Here is a 17201-nt window from a genome sequence, read left to right on the forward strand (position 1 = left end):
AACTCATGTTCCTCCTAGGCTGCTTAATTCAGTAATCTGGTAATAAGTAGTAAAAATAGCAGCTTTGTGACAATACACTATTGACTACAATACAGAGAATGTAATATCATTTGTGACAAAATTGCTATGAAAAGATGTCTCTTCATTGCATTCTTACTGATTGTAGATTATACCTACTCTAACAGGAATAAGGTTTGCCTATCTTGCTCCCAAAATGAGCTCTAGATAATGGTGAAAAATAAGGATTAGTTCATCAGAACGGTTATCTTTTATGACTAAGCCCCTACTTGTCATGACTTATGGATTTGCTATTCAGGGTAAAAGCTTGAAACAGAAGAGAAATAAAAGGGCTAGATAATTGGTAATCCACAGGAATAAATCACATTATATAATAATGCCTTATCACATGCCACACATTGCACACTCTCCCTGATGTAATTGGTTTTAAGAAGGGCATGAGAGCCTTTGTAACTGGCCTGCTCTTCTCCCATCCACGTCAGGTACTGGGGACAACCACTGTGGCCAGAAGAAAGGGAAAATCCCTGTAGAACTGCTGAAGAACTCACCACTGTCATCTTAGTTGTATGACTTGGGCTAATTTGGTGAGACTAGTGCTCCGGAGGAAACTGGTTTCAGATGTTGCTTGGAGTTGCTGAAGTCCAGGGAGTGTCTGCAGCTTTCCAGAAGACATCGACAGATGTTGCATTCATCTTATTGCAGGGAGAAAATTATGGAGGAGGAGGTTTGTTAGGCTATTTCTAATCACTTTAATTCAGTGCAATGAACTGTCCTTGGCCTAGGGCTGGGGCAGGACGGTAAGTTGCAGGTATTTTTAGCAGGTAAGGAAGCAGCATTGTCAGCGAGCGAAGGGGAAGGAGCAGGATGAGGACAGCAGCCCAGAAGTGCAGGAACAGGCTCCAGGCAGTTTTTCCCAGATGCTGATTCATTGACTGCAGCATGACACTTGTAGATTTAACAGGGTCAAAGCATCACCCAGACCTACTGTTGGGTAATGTAATGAAGGAAAGTGCTGGCATGACATCCCAGGGTCTGACTTGTGTGGGAGGCAAAGGGCAGGTGTCCTTCATCCTGCCTCAGTTTCCCTAAGCGAGCAGCAGCACCTGGAGCCCTGATCCGGAACAGACCACCTGCCCTTAAAAGCTGTCTGTAAACGGAACACTTGATCCGTGTGGCCCCTTTTTGCTTCATACACCCCTGAGGTCGTGTCGCTATTGTTAATTACCATGGGTGAAGAGCCGGCTGAGAGGAGACGGCGGCTGTGTGGCGGGAAGAGCCGTCTCTGCCTCCTTCCCCTCTTCGCAGGCGGCGCGCTGAGGGGCGGTTGGAGCCGTTAGAGCCGTTGGGGCCGTTAGAGCCGCTCGCGCCCGCCGCTTGCCGCGCGGACTACGGCTCCCGGCAGCCCCCGCGCGCTGCGGCGGAGCCCTGAGGGAGCTGAGGAGCGGGAGCTCCGCCCCGCCCGCCCCGCCCGCCCCGCTCCCCGCGCAGCCGCGCCCGGCCCGGGGACGAGCCCGCCTGAGCGGCCGCTGCCGGCGCTGAAGCGGCTCCTCGCCCCGCCCCGCTCCGCCCCGCCCCGCCCGGTCGGCGGCAGCAGCTGGGGCGTCTGCGGCACCTGCCCGGCGGAGCGCTCGCTCCCTGCGGCCGGCGCCCGCCCGCCCCGCCGAGATGGCGGATCCCGCCGAGTGCAGCATCAAGGTGATGTGCCGGTTCCGGCCCCTCAACGAGGCGGAGATCCTCCGGGGGGACAAATTCATCCCCAAATTCAAGGGCGAGGAGACGGTGGTCATCGGGGTGAGTCTGCCGCATCCCTCCCCGCCTGCGCGGTGCCGTGACGGGGCGCGCATCCCTGCCCGGGACGAGCATCCCTGCCCGGGACGAGCATCCCTGCCCGCGGTCCCGCCGCCCACAGGACCCCCCCACCCCCGCCGGGCCCCGCGCCCATTGTTCCCGCTGCGGCGGAGCGAGTGAGGCGCGGCGGCGCCGCTCCCCTCCAGCGGGGCTGCCCGCTCCCCTCCCCACCCCCGCCGCGGGCGAGGGCTCTGGGCTCCCCGCGGGGGTCGCGGGCCGGGCCCGGGGAGGGTGGGGGCGCGGGGGGCGGTCGCCGCTGCCGGCGCTGATGTCATGCCGGTGACTGGGCATGCTCGCCGGCGCTCCGCGGGGGCGGCCCGTCCGCGCCTCCGCCGCGCCCCTGCGGCGAAAGTTTGCCCGGTACGCGGGGGGCTGCGGCGGGGTCCCCTTCGCGGGGGCTGCGGGAGCGCTCCGAACCCGGAGCCGCAGCCTACCCCGCAGCATCCTCTCCCCTCAGCATCCTTTCCGCCCAGCATCCTCTACCTCACAGCATCCCCCCGCAGCATCCTCCCCACTCAGCATTCCCCCCTCGGCATCCTTCCCCCAACATTCCCCTCTCAGCATGCCCCCCAAGCATCAACCCCCCCGAGCATCCTCCTCCCCCAGAATCCAACCCCAAGCATCCTCCTCCTCAGCATCCTCCCCCTAGCATCCCTGTCTTCAGCATCCCCCCTGCAGCATCCCACCCTCAGCTTTCTCCCCCAAGCATCCCTCCCTTCTGCATTCCCCTTCTCAGCATCCTTGCTCCTCCAGCATCCCCCCTATTCTCCCTCATTAGCATCCCCCTCTTCGTCATCTCCTCCTCAGCATCACCCCTCAGCATCCCCCTCTTCAGCATCCCACACGGAGCTTTGCAGGGCCAGACAAAGCCGAGCTGGTTCCGAAATGCTTGGCAGCAAATGGTGCGGCCCCGGGTGGGGGAAACACTGCCCCTTTTCCCTGTCCCAGTGGCAGCTGGGCAGTGCTGACAGGACACACCGAGGTGCCGGTGCTGATGTGTCCCTGTGGAACAACTTGGGTTCTGCATAAGCATCGTTAGTTCAGTGACCCATACAAGGTGAAGCTTTTTCTGCTCATTAAAAAAAAAAATATGAAATAGTTTAAACATCAAGTTACTCCCCGCTTGGAGCAACTACACATCCCAACTCTGCGTATTCCCCATGCTTTGTACGGCTGTTCACAATAGCGAAGGCTTTAAAATGAACAAAGCGTCTGTGTGTCTGGGCCCTCTGTGGTTCAGGATGTGGCTCCTTTGCTGAGCGTTTAACATGGCACAGTGCGTTCGCGAGCCTTACATAGGAAAGCGCCTTTGCTTTTAATTCTTGGAGCTTTCTCAAGTGGATTTCTCTCTTGGGGTTGTGTTCAGGATTCTGCTGGTGCTGGTTTTGGTGGGTGTACACAGACAATCTGCTTGAATTTGAGTTAGATTTTTGGTTTACTGTCTAAGCAGGCCATGGCTTTGGTGCTTTGTTTTATATATTGGTCTACTCTGTGGTTAAACCAATAATATGATCCATACTATATGTAAAGAGATCTTAAAACTAATTGATAATGCAAAGAGCAAGCAATTAATTGTATGATTTGTGAAGATTCTTATTAAAACCTAAGCTTTTTAAAAACGATTTTCATGAAAGTTGCAAAACAGTTATAGGAAAGCAAGGAAAAAATAGTCAATTCTGGACATATGGCTAATTTGTTTTTTGCAATTTGTTTTTATTAAATGTTTTCTTTGTAGCCAAATTAATTTTCTTTGTTTGAAGGTTAAAGCTGTAACACCCACAACAGTCTGTTAACAATAGAATGGTCAAATTGGTTATCAATCTCAGTCAGCAAAGGAGCCCTGTCTTGGGTCAACAAATATTCGGAACCAAAGAATAACTGTAGCGCAGTTATGTGGATGTTTTAGAAACAAATGTCAGCAAATTCCCCTCCTGCCCCTTAAGTAAATAACCCCTCAGACATATTAAGAGTAGATTAAATACATGCACTGGAAATCCCTTAATGATGTTATCTTTTTAAGAGAAGTAGAATTTAGAATCCCTTTTTCCCTCCCAAGTCAATGTGCATCTGTCTATAAAGCATCAGTTGTCTGGAAAAACAGTAACTATGATGCTTTAAAAAAGGTGTTTATGCCTTGCAGACAGGAGAGAATTCCTTTAGTAAAGGTGAAAAGGAAAAATAAGAGTAACTGTCAATTACCTACCATGGAAGTTTAAAAAACAGTTAGAAACAAGGAAAGTGCATGTATTTATTTATATAAATCAATAGAAATATTTAATATATATTGAGTCTGGCAGGATCATTTTTGGGGGGTTATTTGCCATCTTGAAAATCCAGTGAGAAGCTTAGAGATGCATTTCCTTTCCCTTCATACGGCAAAATACAGATCTTTTTTAGGTGCACTTTTTAGTCATCTCAACTAGCGAACTATGTCCTCAAATACAGCTTCTTTTTTTTTGAAAGAGAAACCATCTGGCTGGGGTTCCATGGGGATGTTTGTAGTTTTGTAAGTGTAAATGAACATGATAATATTTCCGTGGTTTTTGTTATCTTTATTTGTAGTACTGAGCTCCTCGAGCTTTGGTGTAATTTGATGTACGGTGGATGCCACTGCAGTACGTTAGTAGAAACCAGCACGGTTTGTGATTATTTACTGATTTAGAGTGGCTGCTTAGCTCCAACAAATAGTGCCTGGCGGGGTGGAATCCTAATTCTGGTGGAAGGGAATGACCAGAGTGGACTTCCTTCTAGAAAAGCAAGATTTTATTCTCCAAAAGCTCGTAGAAAAAATTACATAAAGCAAAACTGAACCAGAACCCAAACCCTTTTTGTGTGTGTGTTTTACTATAGCACTTGAAAAACACTGCAATGCAGCTTTTATTTTTGTTCCATAAAATTTTGGAAAGAAAGGGGTTCTGTTGAAATTTAAACAAACAAACCCAGCAACCCACCCCCAAAGGAATTCACTCATCACATAAGAAAATTTAAAATATAAATGTTTCAAAGAAAATGTCTGTTTTCTTTCTGACTAGTAAATCTGAATAATTTACGTCTTCCCAACACACAATTGTGGGGAAAATCCTTTCTGAACCATTGCCTCCCATTATACTTCTCTAGCGCCTTGAGCAGATTTTCCAACAAAAAGGTCACGACTTGATGAGCTTTCTTGGAAGCAAACAGCGATGAGGGAAGTTTTACAACTTAGGTGTGAGTTTCCCCAGGATATCCTTCATGTCGTGAGTGAAGTTGTGTCTGTACAATGCCCTGGCCCTGCGGTTCAGAGCTCTTTGTCAGGGAAGGCCCTACGTAATGTTCTAACTCCATTCAAACCAGTTAAACTCCTTGGCGTTGGGATTTGACCCAGTGTCTTTTATTCTCTTCCATCCATCTTCATGCTCTTTGTATATTCCATGTGGTGAAGTATGGAAGATAAAAATGTCTACCTTAAATTTTCCTTTGGTTAAAACAGAGAAAACCCACTGTATTTTGTTTCTACTTAAAGTGTAAATGCTAAAAACCTTTTAGAGGTATCTCATCTTTAGCCACGGCAGGAAAGGGCGACAGTGGTAAATCCATTGCTTTCTTTTGCGGTTACCTACCCAACAGTCTCAACAGACTGCAGCTTCATTTTATGTTTCTGCTCCTCTGCAACCTCAAGGTGACTTTCTGAATTGATTGTGTTGGCTGACATACCTAAAAATGTATTTTTCTAGCTGGCTTACTTCTTCTGGTCTTATTGGAGAGCGTGGAGCAGTTTGCTGTAGTAAGCAACTGAGGCAGACTTCTGGCCTGCGGTTTCTTCTTGCTTCCCCCTTCCTCCGAGTGCTTTTATTCCTGAGCATCTGCAAAGGAAGGATGCAGGGAGGCTCAGGACTTGGTGGGATGCTCTCCCCGAGGATATTTTTCTGGCAAAATCTCCTGTTTAGAAGGGAGAACATCTAAAACGAATCTTTCTAGCCAGCTCAGAATCCTCGTGTTAATATTACCAGAAAGAGGATAAAAGACTCTTCATTCCGGTTGTCAGCTGCTTTTTGAGCTGCAGTGTGAGGACATGTGTAAAGCCTGGCTTAGCACGAGCTGCTGAGCACTGCGGTTCTGGCTGGCGGGTGGGCAGTGCAGAGCCTTCCTCGGCCCCTCGCTGCCTGCACCGCTGCCTGCACCGCTGCCTGCACCGCTTCCTGCCCTGCCTGCACCACTGCCTGCGCTGGGGCCTTTAGCACAACTCTCTGCCAGCTCCCCCAGCAAACTCCACCTCAAAAACCGGTGGAGAGCTACAGGGTGAATGGAAGAGTCCCTGCAGGCTCCTGCCTGACTCCCGTGGGGGAAAATGTTGTTATTTCATTTCTGAAACATTCCACATAACTAATTCTCGTGCCTAAATACAAACAAAAAGTCGTCACCTGATACTGTGCTGCTGTGCAGTGGTCACTGCTGTTTTGCAGTGTCAGATTCAGTGAAATGATGGAAAACAGAAATTGATGGCTGGTTCCTTTGCAGTGGGTAGGATGGAATCTTAGCAGCATTGTGGGGTTTTTTTTAATACCTTCTGCTGTAAGTACTGTTTGGAACGTCTTGTGGAGAGATTCTTGCTTGTTTCCATCTCTAGAATATTTGGATATATTTTACTTTTTATTTCATGTATGCTAACAGAGTTTGTACTAGGAAAAAAGGTCATGTTCTTACCTCCCTCCTGTACAGACATCTCTGTAGGCTGTTAAGCAGTTGTCACTCTGGTTAAGAAAGACCCACAAGAAGCCCTGGGATAGTAGATAAATTACCACTTAAAAAAATATCCACCCTATGCTGCATGGCTTTTTTTCTTTTCATAGGGTGTGGTACATTGTACTTCTAAGAAAAGCCAAGTATCCGTCTCTACCTCCAAACACACAGCGATTCTGCTTACGGGGGGGTTGTTCATCATGTGTCTATAAATACCTTTTATAAAAAGCTCATTCCAGTTTGATGTAGGATGTGAGGAGAGATGCGAGTTCCGTCTCGGTGTAAAATATGTCAGTGGATATGCAGCATGGTATTTTCCTAGCAGAACCCTTACTTGGGGGAGCTAATGCTGGCTTTGTCTCCATCATCTTTGGGGTGTGTTCCAGCTCTGCTCAACTCCTGTATTCCAGCGAAGACTGGGCATGTTTTGTGTGAAGGCTTTTGAGAACGACTGTTGTGAGATACAAGTAGCTGGTGTAGCTAGGCATGACATTTATGTGGAATCACAGGTAGCTGAAGACACCGAAAGCTGACAAATACCTTTGTGGGAGTTGTTTCTTTCAAAAGTGTTGCTAATCCTCCCACACCCTAAGATTTTCCTGTACCCTGGCATAAGCTGTCCATGTCTCTAACCTGCTGCATTTTCCTGTTCTGTGGATGAGATGTACCATGATGTGCTGTGCTCATTCCCCTGTGGCTTTGTGCTGTGTTGCTTTCAGGTCAGACTATTTCCAGAGCAGCAGCAGCACAAGACTGACAGATCTGGCACTTGCTTTTTTGGGTGATTTCTCTCAGTAGCTTAAGCCAGGAAGTATCTTGGGAAGAAGAGGAAGGCTGCAGATCACACCACATTGCTGTTCAGTTGGGAAAGAACAAATACAAGATGATTCCGCTGTCTCAGGATGGCTTTTTTGTGTCTTACAGAAGAAACTGTTTCATGCACTGAAGAACTGGTGTGGTAGCCATTCAGGGAGCTGCTCCCATGTTTGGTTTTTAAAGACAGGAGTTGTTTTCCTAAGGCATACTGCTGCGCTTCACGCTTATTTTCAGGTATTTGTGTAGAAGGTTAGAATCATGGGACTGATGAGATCACCAATAGAGTAGTTTTTTTGTTCTGTTATTTACAGTCTGTTGGCTAAAGGTTCACATAGTTCTGGATCTAATTATCAAGAAATACAATACATTTATTTCTTGACACAGCGATACTTCCATAAAGCGCTGAAGCAAAGGTAATTTACAGTATTACTTTTCTGTAATGTAAGTCAGTATCTACAAGCTTCTCCAAACCCCAAACATTCTCCTTCTGCACCACCAGCCTTTGCATCTGTCCAATTCCATAACCTGGGATGGGGAGATGAATTTCTACGGAAATGCTGCAGGTTAACAGGGCAATTTGGCAGATGTAGAGCTTTGACACGTCGCACAGGGGCAGAGCGTGGTGTTGTCCAGAGGGTCAGTGTCTGCCCGAGCCCTGTGGGTCCTGGTGGTCTGGGGGCTTCCCTGGGCTGCATCGCTGGTATGAGGATGAGCAGCAGCCGATTTGGCTCTGGGGACTCCACTGGCACCAAACCAGTTTTCTAAGATGCTCGTGAGACAAAGATACATCCCTTCCAGTTAAGGTTCAAAGCAAAATCCTCGGCGTGTTAAACGCTGCTTGTCACATTCTTGCCAGATTTAAGCACAGACAGTCACTTGTGCAGGGACAGTGTGTCTTAGGGGGGTTCTGTTTGTTTCTTTTCTGGGTCCTCTGCTCTTTCTGTGCTGGAAAGGATTTTCTTTCAAGCTTGTCTGTAAGTGCTGAACTGGAGGAAAATTATTTAACACAGATCAATGCGTGCTTCTTGGATGAAGTTATATGTGCTCTTCTGTTTTCTAAAAATGTAGTGAGAAATAAGGTGTGAAAATTGTTTCTATTTCTTGGTGTTGCTAGAAAGATGGTTTACTCAAAATACACAGCTTATTATTTTTTCACCAAAGCAAGTTCCTTTCTTGCTTCCTCGGGGCGTTGAAGACTTTTTTTGCATTTTTGTAGTCCCATTCGGATATCTTTCTCTAAAAGTATCTTCATCCTGCATACCTATCCTGTCAAAACCACAAATTCCTACTTAAAGCTTTGAAACTGAAAAAATAGAAGATATATTTCAACAAGATAGATTGTCAAACAACTGGAAAATGTAGTCTCATGCCACTCTCCCTGTTGTCTTTTTCCCCTCTGGTAGCTGCTGCAGGATGCCTTTGGTTTCCACCCTCCAGCATCTGCACTCCCGTACCTCGTTCCAGCTTGTTCTGCGCTTTGTTTCCATCCCCTGGGATGCAGCAGTTAGTCACTTGGCTTTGGATTCATTTAGTAAATGGCTGTTCAGTCTGGTACAGGCAGATTTATGAGTATTTGGGGAAGTCTGGGAGTACTTTTTTGTTCTGCATCGCTGGAGATGATTTCTCCTGAAGCTTCCTGCCCTGAACGCAGGCTTAACGTGCAGCGAGGAAGCTGGTAGGGAGTGATGGGCACTTACATCTCCACATATTGTTTCAGTGTTTCAAACTGTGCTGCAAGAATAAATGCTGTTACAAAGGATAAAATGAAGGATGAGATGCCACTTATAAGTCTTTAATATTAATATGTTTTTCTCTGTAGTAGTTTTTTTGAGGACTGAGGTGGGGGTGGGGATGCTTCCATAAAAACAGATGCTTACAAGGAGGATTTAATTCCATTTTTCTTGCCAGTTTTTAACTAGACTGCTTACACCCTTGGTATTACCTTTGTATCCTTCCTGTTGTGATTAAAATGACTTACCTTAGGATTTATTTTCTTTCAAATATCCTGATTCTGAAATGCCCGATGTGTTTCCAGGCACTAAGGTCCATTCCTAACTCTGTAACCAGTGTATTGGCGCAAGTTGCAGAGCTGCAACACCTGCAGATCTCACAACTGTGTTTTCTTAAAGGTGGGCTTCCTTCCACTGAGAACAACGTTAAATGCAAGTTAAATATCTTGTGTCATCAGTATTTGTCTGTTCTTTTGTTTGAAGACTTCACTGTGCATAAATTGAGCTGTGTCATTCATTGGTAATACCGTACAGGTAGGGAAAAGGGGAGTAGTGGACACGTGTTGAAAAGGGAGCAGTGACAAAGAAGAACAGGATGATCTGGAAAAGATGCACACATAATTCAGTTTCTACCTGTTAGTCTCATTGCTGATGCATTTCTTGTTAAATTCTGGCTGGTTTAGCTGAATACAAAAGTGCATTTGGAATTTGATATGAGTGTTTTAATCAAAAGAACTCTTCTACACAAGGGGATTTATTGTGATTGGTTTTGTTTGTTTGTTTTTTCCTTAATATAGACAACAGTCCTTTGCACAGGATATTTTGTGTCTGTTTTTGTTGGATCCCTTTGAGCTTGATGTGTTGTGTCTTAATGTAGCCCAACAAGACCAAACACAATTATCTACCAGCTCCTTTCAGACTCTTTACTTGCCCTCTTGTTTGCCTTTGTGTTCCTGCAGCCTTTTAAAACCAAGAGGTAAGACCCAATATGAAAAGATGTTTACTAAGGGGAAAACCCCTGTATCTGTGTGGGAATGAGTCTTGGTTCAGGGTCTGCTCTCAGTCCTGCTCTTGAGAAGCTGCAGGGTGAGGCAGCAGTAGGCAGAAAAAGCAAAGGGACACTGGATCCAAGTTATTTGAGACAACAGCCTGGCTCTGCAATACAGGGTGATCTGTGCTGCAGCTGATGCTGAAGGATATAGGAGCAGAAAAGTGATTTAGAGTTGCTCAGTGACTGCTTGGCACTTTGGACTGGACTGTGATTTGGTTTGGTTTTGCCAGCCCCGCTGGAAGGTGCACATCGGATCATGGTGCTTGTCTGGGGGCTGGCTGTGTGAACTGGGAAATGCCTTTGTTCAATTTTATTGGATTTGGGAGTGCGAAAATATTGCATACTTAATAAAACAAAATCAAACAAAACCCAAACAAACAAAAAAGAAGGAAAAAGAAATGAACAAACAAAATCCCCAACAAACCAAAACCAACACAACAGCAAAAAAACCTTTACTTCAAAATATCCAAAATGGGATCCTTAGAAACCCTAAAGGTGTGGACTCACAGGCGTGGTATTTCTGATGGATTCCTCATTTTATTCATCTACTGGAAAGGGCCAAGCTGTTTCTACATATTTATGGCCACTTTGGTTCTTGACTTTTTATGGGATGTCCTGGCAATGCATGTGATTGTTATCAGATTCACATTATAAAAGCAGTAATTGGTCCCATGACAGCTTCAGAAAATGCATATTTTCAAATTATGAGATAAAGTCTAGTTGAAACCAAGAATGTTGGATTTTTTCCCCACGAGAAATGAGTACTCAGAGGTAAGAACTTAAATATTTAATAGTGCTCCTCTTAGATGTCATTGGTAAAAGTGCTTCATTTTTTTTTCAGTGCTTCACTCTCTGCTAAAAGAAATATTACTCACTACCTAGTTATGATGATGGATGGCAGATGCTCTGGGTCGTGTAAGAGAATCTCTCCTGGGTCAGGGAGCACCAGGATTCTTGAAAAACTGTGGTTGTTTTGAAGCTGTTGTTAAATATTTCTGTTGTGTGAGGAGGATGTGATGCTGGAAAGCACATTTTCTTATATGACCAATGGCCCAAAGGCTTGCAATAACTTTTGCTGTACTCCTGAACAAAATATTCTTCAATTTACTTAGATGTTGTTGCTATGACACAGTATTTTCTATTTAACTGTCCCTGTGGCAGCCTGTGTGGTAAAGGAGACCTCTTATTTTGGGGGTGAAGGTTGACTTTTAAAGTCACATTGGGAATCTACAGGGAAGTTGAGTCTATGGTACGCAAGTATCTTTATGACTGCTAAATAATTCTCTCACTTAGTGAAGGATGTGCAGGAGAGCGTTATCTGAATTGGGGTAACTGGGTTAGTGAGTATTTTTAGCAAAGCTGTTAACAGAAGTTGGATTTTTCTGCGGTTGTAATCTCTTTTCTTCACTGTACCGTTCTCCTGAATTGCTTGAATCTCTGTATTTAGGCCAACAGGGAGATGTGGATAACGCTGCAACTTCTCACAGGGCTTTGAGATTTCGTATTGTTCACTTAGTAATAATCTGTTCCAAAACTCTACTAAGGAAAGTCATCTGGCTCCTTTTTAATACATTGCTCAGTAGTACAAGTAGCTGAGCGGCTGTACTTGCAGGCACTACCACCTGCTGCGGGAAGCGCAGAACGCAGCTGGAGGATGTATATACCCATGGGTGTGTCTGTATGTATACTGGACTCGCTCGTAACACACAGTTGTGTCCCATCAAGAGGTGCTTGTGACCAGTTCAGCTGGAGCAGTCCCAGCAAAGGTCTGTCTTGCCTTGTTTGCTGTGTACCTGACAGAATGTGCTGATGGCTCGATCGATGCCACATGTCCTTCTGAACCGCTGTGACTCCTCTGACCCTGGGAAGCCACGCTACTCCTCGCGTTTCCTGCTGATGCTCTTAGTAGCTGTTTCAGTGACACTGCAGACACAGTTCTCTGCACCCGTACAGCTCAGTCTTCTCCAACTGCAGCAGTTAATTCCTTTTTAACAGCCCAACACTGATTTTTGTCACCATATAAATCACACAAAGTGCCACTACTGAAGACTGACCTGTTGGTCTCAAACTGCTTCACCCATGTCATATTCATTCTCATCTTCTCTCCCATTTTGTATTACATTTCTTTTCCCTCTCCTTTTTTTATCTTGCATTTTGTTTGGTTTTTCTCTCTTAGAATCTATCTGTATGCTTTTTTATTTTCTGGGTCAACTATAAATACTCCGTGGAAAACTCTACTGTCATTTGATAAACGCATTGGCTTGATTATTTTTCACTTTATGGTATCTTTTACAATTTAACTTCAAAGCAGAATAGTTCAATGATGCAAACAAATCCTAAAGCAAAGTTAATCTTGCTATACAGAAGCACGTTTCTTTATACTTGAGAAAAATGTTTGCTTATATCAGTAATAAAGGATTTATTCTGTCCATTGCTTGCTTTATGTGCAGCCCAAATTTTCTGAGTATTATGGAGTAACCTTAGCCATAAACTTCAAACAAAACTGTTGCCAGCGTAAACAATTTATTTTATCGTGCCATATGTGATCACTGAGCTGTGAAGCGCTGTGATAGCGTCGCCTCCCCTCTTTCTGTGCGGGAGGAAGGTTGGACTCTGCTGCTGGGAGCTGGAGCAAAATGGAAGCACCTCAAGTGTTGTGGGAGCCGGTGAGCTGGGAGAAAAGAGTGAAAGGTGAAAACCTCTGCTTGTCAGTGCTCGGCTTGGGAAACACCAGCTTTGGGTTCAGGTTTGGTACTGGAACTGAACAAGCCTGGATTTGACTTAGAAGTGACCTTAGGCTTATTAGTGCCTTGGTCCCTGTTTATACAATGGAAATAAGCCTTTTCATCTGTTGTTAGGTTTGGTGGTTTAAATGTCAGGGGTTTCTGGTTTTTGATCTATGGGAGCTGCTGGTACGCTCTTTGGTTTCGTTTTGAGAAAGTCATTTGAGACCCCTTGTTTAAAACAACAAGCCTGAAAGCTGTAGTCTTGCTGACAGACATGGGATTTCAGAGCAATTATTCTGTCCTGCAAAGAGGTTCCTTCTGTCTTCAGGGTCCTGCTTTACTGAAGAGCCATCAGTAAGTGTATAAATGTATTTTCACCATATGCAATGGCTGAATGGCATTTTTTTTCATTATCATCTTACTTATTATTAAAACCTGCCATTTGGAGTGGCATGGATTTAAGAGACCTTGAGAACTAGACATTGTAAATTGAATAAACATCAAGGACGGGGAAGCCATGAGATCTCTGTGGCTTCAGAACTAAGGAGTTTGGTGTGAGGTATGTTTGGAAATAGTACCAAATAATGAGTGGAAAGGTAAGCAGGGCAGCTGGAGGTTGAAGTCTGTTGGCAGAATGGCTTGTGACTTAAAAGGAAGAGTGATGAGTGTTTGCACACTACTTATCCTCCTTATTTTCTGCTACTTGACAGTCCCATGTCTTGCAGGTTTTGTTCATTTCTGCTGGAGAGAAATAGGAATATGAACCATGATTTATGTAATAGACAGGTACTGCATTTGTATGACTGTCGTCTTACAGGTCTTTTCTTCATTTTTCTTGCCACAATGGGTCAAGAAACAAAACCGTACAAGTGCTTTCACTTGTGTGTAAACATTTAACGTGATCACGTTTTGTGCCTCCTGACCACTGTGAGGCAAGATCATGCCCTGCTTTGAAGATTTGGAAAATGCAGAAGGAATATCTCAGCATTACTAAATCTGATAATAGAATTACTGTCAGATAATTCCAGCCAGCATTGCCTGTTTCTGGATAATTTAGCAGAAAGTGGGGCTGGTCTGCTGATCTCATTGCTGTGCTGTAAGAAGAGACGTGCTTATATATTAGTGCATTTCTAACTGCAGGGAAGGCACAGGAAGGAGGTATGAGACCAAAAAAAAATCTATATTTGCACATAAACCCAACAAAAATTACCAAAGAAGGTCCAAGCAGTGTGTTTCAAAAAGAAATTCTGCAGCTCTTTGTTCTTACAAAGTTCCCTGGAGGATATTTTCACGTGTGCCTCGTGTGTTTTAACCAGCTCAATAATATCACTTTTATTTCTATTATTTGTATAACAATTTGAGCTCTATTCTGTGTATTAACACAATCAGATCCCTGTGCCAGCTGTCCAGGAAAGCACAAGTTGTCACCAGATTTCTCGGTATGGGTTCTCACTACCAAATGCAGAGCCATTCGGGACCAGTTCTACTCGAATTCAGAATGAGATTTAAACAACTTCTGAATCACTTGATCATTGACTTAATTCATCAATGATGGATTAACTTACCAGAAATACAGAAACCATATTCTTAAATACTTTGTTTTCATCCTAATAACTGGTGCAAAAATGGAGAAGGCAGTAATTCCAGTTTCTAAGAGGTTGCAGTTTTTTGTAAGGATGGTTTATTTTGTCACTACTTGTCTAATTACTAGGAACTAGAGGTAGAAATAAGAATGCTGGCGCTGGAATACGATTGCTGAGTATTACCAAGCCAAGCACTGCAGTAGCATGACCCTGTTCCCACAAATGTATGGGCTTTACAAATAACGTTGGGGTCTCTGTTTAACAATTCCCTGTTCAAGTTTTCCTACCCCCCAGAGACAGAATCCTTAGTTTTTTAAATTTTATTTTAAAATGTGATTTAAAAAATATAATTACTTGACCCCAAATGCTTTAGCTTGAAGAAGACTAGGTGATTGGTGCTCAAATTGTGAGATTTGGAGATATAGAGTAAAACTGAGAGTTCTGCTTTTTTTTTTCCCCCCTCTAGATAATGAGATGAGCTAGATAAGGAAATCAGTGCAACAAGCCAAGAAGCTTGTTGGTTCTAAGGTGGGAGTGAGTGGGTTCCTGTCTATGTGGGTAAAGGGTGGGGATGCCAGAAACTGGTGCTCTTGCCAGCTGGAGCTGAAGCTCCAAATGACCAACTTGTGCTTGGCTGGTTCTGGGAGGGTTTGGTCCTCCCAAAGTGGAGCTGCCTCCTCTCTCTTCCACCCCTGCCTGTCTTAAATTGGGTGAATTGGCAGGGGGAGAAGCAACTAGGCAAATGGAGATAAGAATCAGAAGAAAAGGTAAAAATATCAATAGAAGCATTACCAGAGTGGAAGGAGGTCAGCGATTTTCGCAGCAGGAATCAAAGGCTGCATGAAATGCTGCAGTTACTGCATGTTCCTTCCAAGATGATCTGACCTCACTCCTTATTCTTATTAAATAAGCTTTTAGATGTGCATTTGGCGTGTGAAAGGCGGGTATTGCGGCAGTGGGTCTGCCCCAGGTGCTGGAGAGTCCTCGCTACCAGAATGGGGAGAAATGGTGGGAGCTCATCAAAATGGCCGCGCTCGCGAGTGGGGTCTCTGTTCTCTGGCTGTGTTTGAAGAGGTTTGTTGCCAGGAGCAACTTGTCTGCATTACTCGGTGACAGGGTAATTGCACTGCCTGCCTCGACATCTGAGCTTCCGTGAAGGCTCTTCCATGCTCAAATTGGAGCTGTTACTATAGCTATAGAGCCGAATATTTCCAATATACTACACGAGTCTGGGCTGTGAGCAGTCAAGCTATAAAATTGAAGGTAATGCCAGGGCAGCTGTGCATCAAATATCTCTGTAGATAAAACTAGATACAACACTGCCGTGTGTGCTGCCCTGTTGGTTCTTCTTTTGAGTATCACTTTTCGATAGAAAAAGTGAAGGGAAATAAAGAAGTAGTGGTGCGGTCATTCTCCTTCCTTAATCCCCGATGTATACTCAGTGTGTGTGGTTTTAATTGCATTGCGTGAGAGGAGGTTGGGGCAGACTAGTGACAATATTTCTGTTATACTGCATGCTTTTAAACAGGAGGTCAGCAAACACTGAAGCTCCTAGCACTATTGGCATTTAGTGTCTCAGTTTGTAAATGAGGAACCAAGTCTAAATTGTTACTGGTCTCCCAGTAACTTAGGAACACGCTCAAGCAGCAAGGTGTCAAGGGCGAGGGTTATTTCCTGATATCTGGGAGTACAGTTCCTCCATTAGATTATGGACTCTGGTCTTGTCCTTTCTCACCTGTCTTGGATGCGACTAGTCTGGGCTTTTGAACACCTGAGATCTCTCAGTTCTTGAGGGCAGAGAATAATCTACATACACTGGTGTCGCTGTTGGTCCTACACTTTGTTATCAGTGACAACGGGATGAGAACAATTCAACCCTGCTTGGCGGAGCGTGTCCTCAGTGGAGAACCGTGTTCTCACCATGGCGTGCCACCACGCAGATGGCATTGGGGTCCGCGTGGGTCAGGGTGATGGGGGTCGGTTTGGGGAGCAGAGGGGGCCCAGCCCCATGCTGCCTTTTGGGGTCTGGGCTCCCTGCGGTTGGGATTGCCAGGGCAGCTTCCAGACCCTCCAGGAACTCCTCCGTCACGATTCGACACACAATAAATTAGTGGCTCTGGATTAATCCCCGGGAGACTGAATGAGTATATAGCCCAGCTGCAAATGGGAGAGTTTACGCTTGTGAAATGCTTTCTCTGCAGAACAAACACCACACAATGCAGGCAGTGGGGTGCAAGCGTCTCACTTGTTTCTTTTGCCAATATATATCCAGCCTGACACAACGCTCTATGCCCAGTGGTGTAGTTTGTTCTCTGATCCCCTTCAATCCTTGCTTTTGCGGAGCATGCTGAAAAGAAAGCTGCTCTACAGACCAGTGATGCCCTCCCATTTCATTTTGACCTTTCCTGACCCGAGGTGGATTTGAAGCTACATCTGACAGTGCTCAGTATCCCATTACTAATCTCCTGAGCCGCCCAGTTGCCCCATAAATCTGTAAGTGATATGTTTAACAAAGTGGAGATTAACACAACGCTGCCACAGCAGAATTAAGATGTAGTTATGTCTTGAAGCAGGGCTGGTCTATGTTGTGCTTCTCTGCTGTAGGTAGAGCTGACAGTCAGCATCTTACTTGGGACTTTTAATTCACCAAAACTGCTTCACTTCATATTTTGAAATGTCCACTTAGTTGTTGTTGTCGTTTTTTTTTAAT

The 17201-nt window shown here is 45.1% G+C and overlaps 1 protein-coding gene across 1 annotated transcript in view; it reads left to right on the forward strand.

Moving 5' to 3' along the window:
• Window positions 1-1683: 1683 nt before the first annotated feature.
• Window positions 1684-17201, forward strand: part of KIF5C (kinesin family member 5C) — a gene marked incomplete at both ends in the record, with an annotated part of 69124 nt that continues 53606 nt past the window's right edge. Inside the window, one exon of the mRNA XM_080347075.1 lies at window positions 1684-1809. Within this exon, the coding sequence (XP_080203201.1) occupies window positions 1684-1809 (126 nt within the window). The remainder of the gene's footprint in view (window positions 1810-17201) is intronic.

This window comes from Nesoenas mayeri (assembly GCF_963082525.1).
Source record: "Nesoenas mayeri genome assembly, chromosome: 6".
NCBI lineage: Eukaryota > Metazoa > Chordata > Aves > Columbiformes > Columbidae > Nesoenas > Nesoenas mayeri.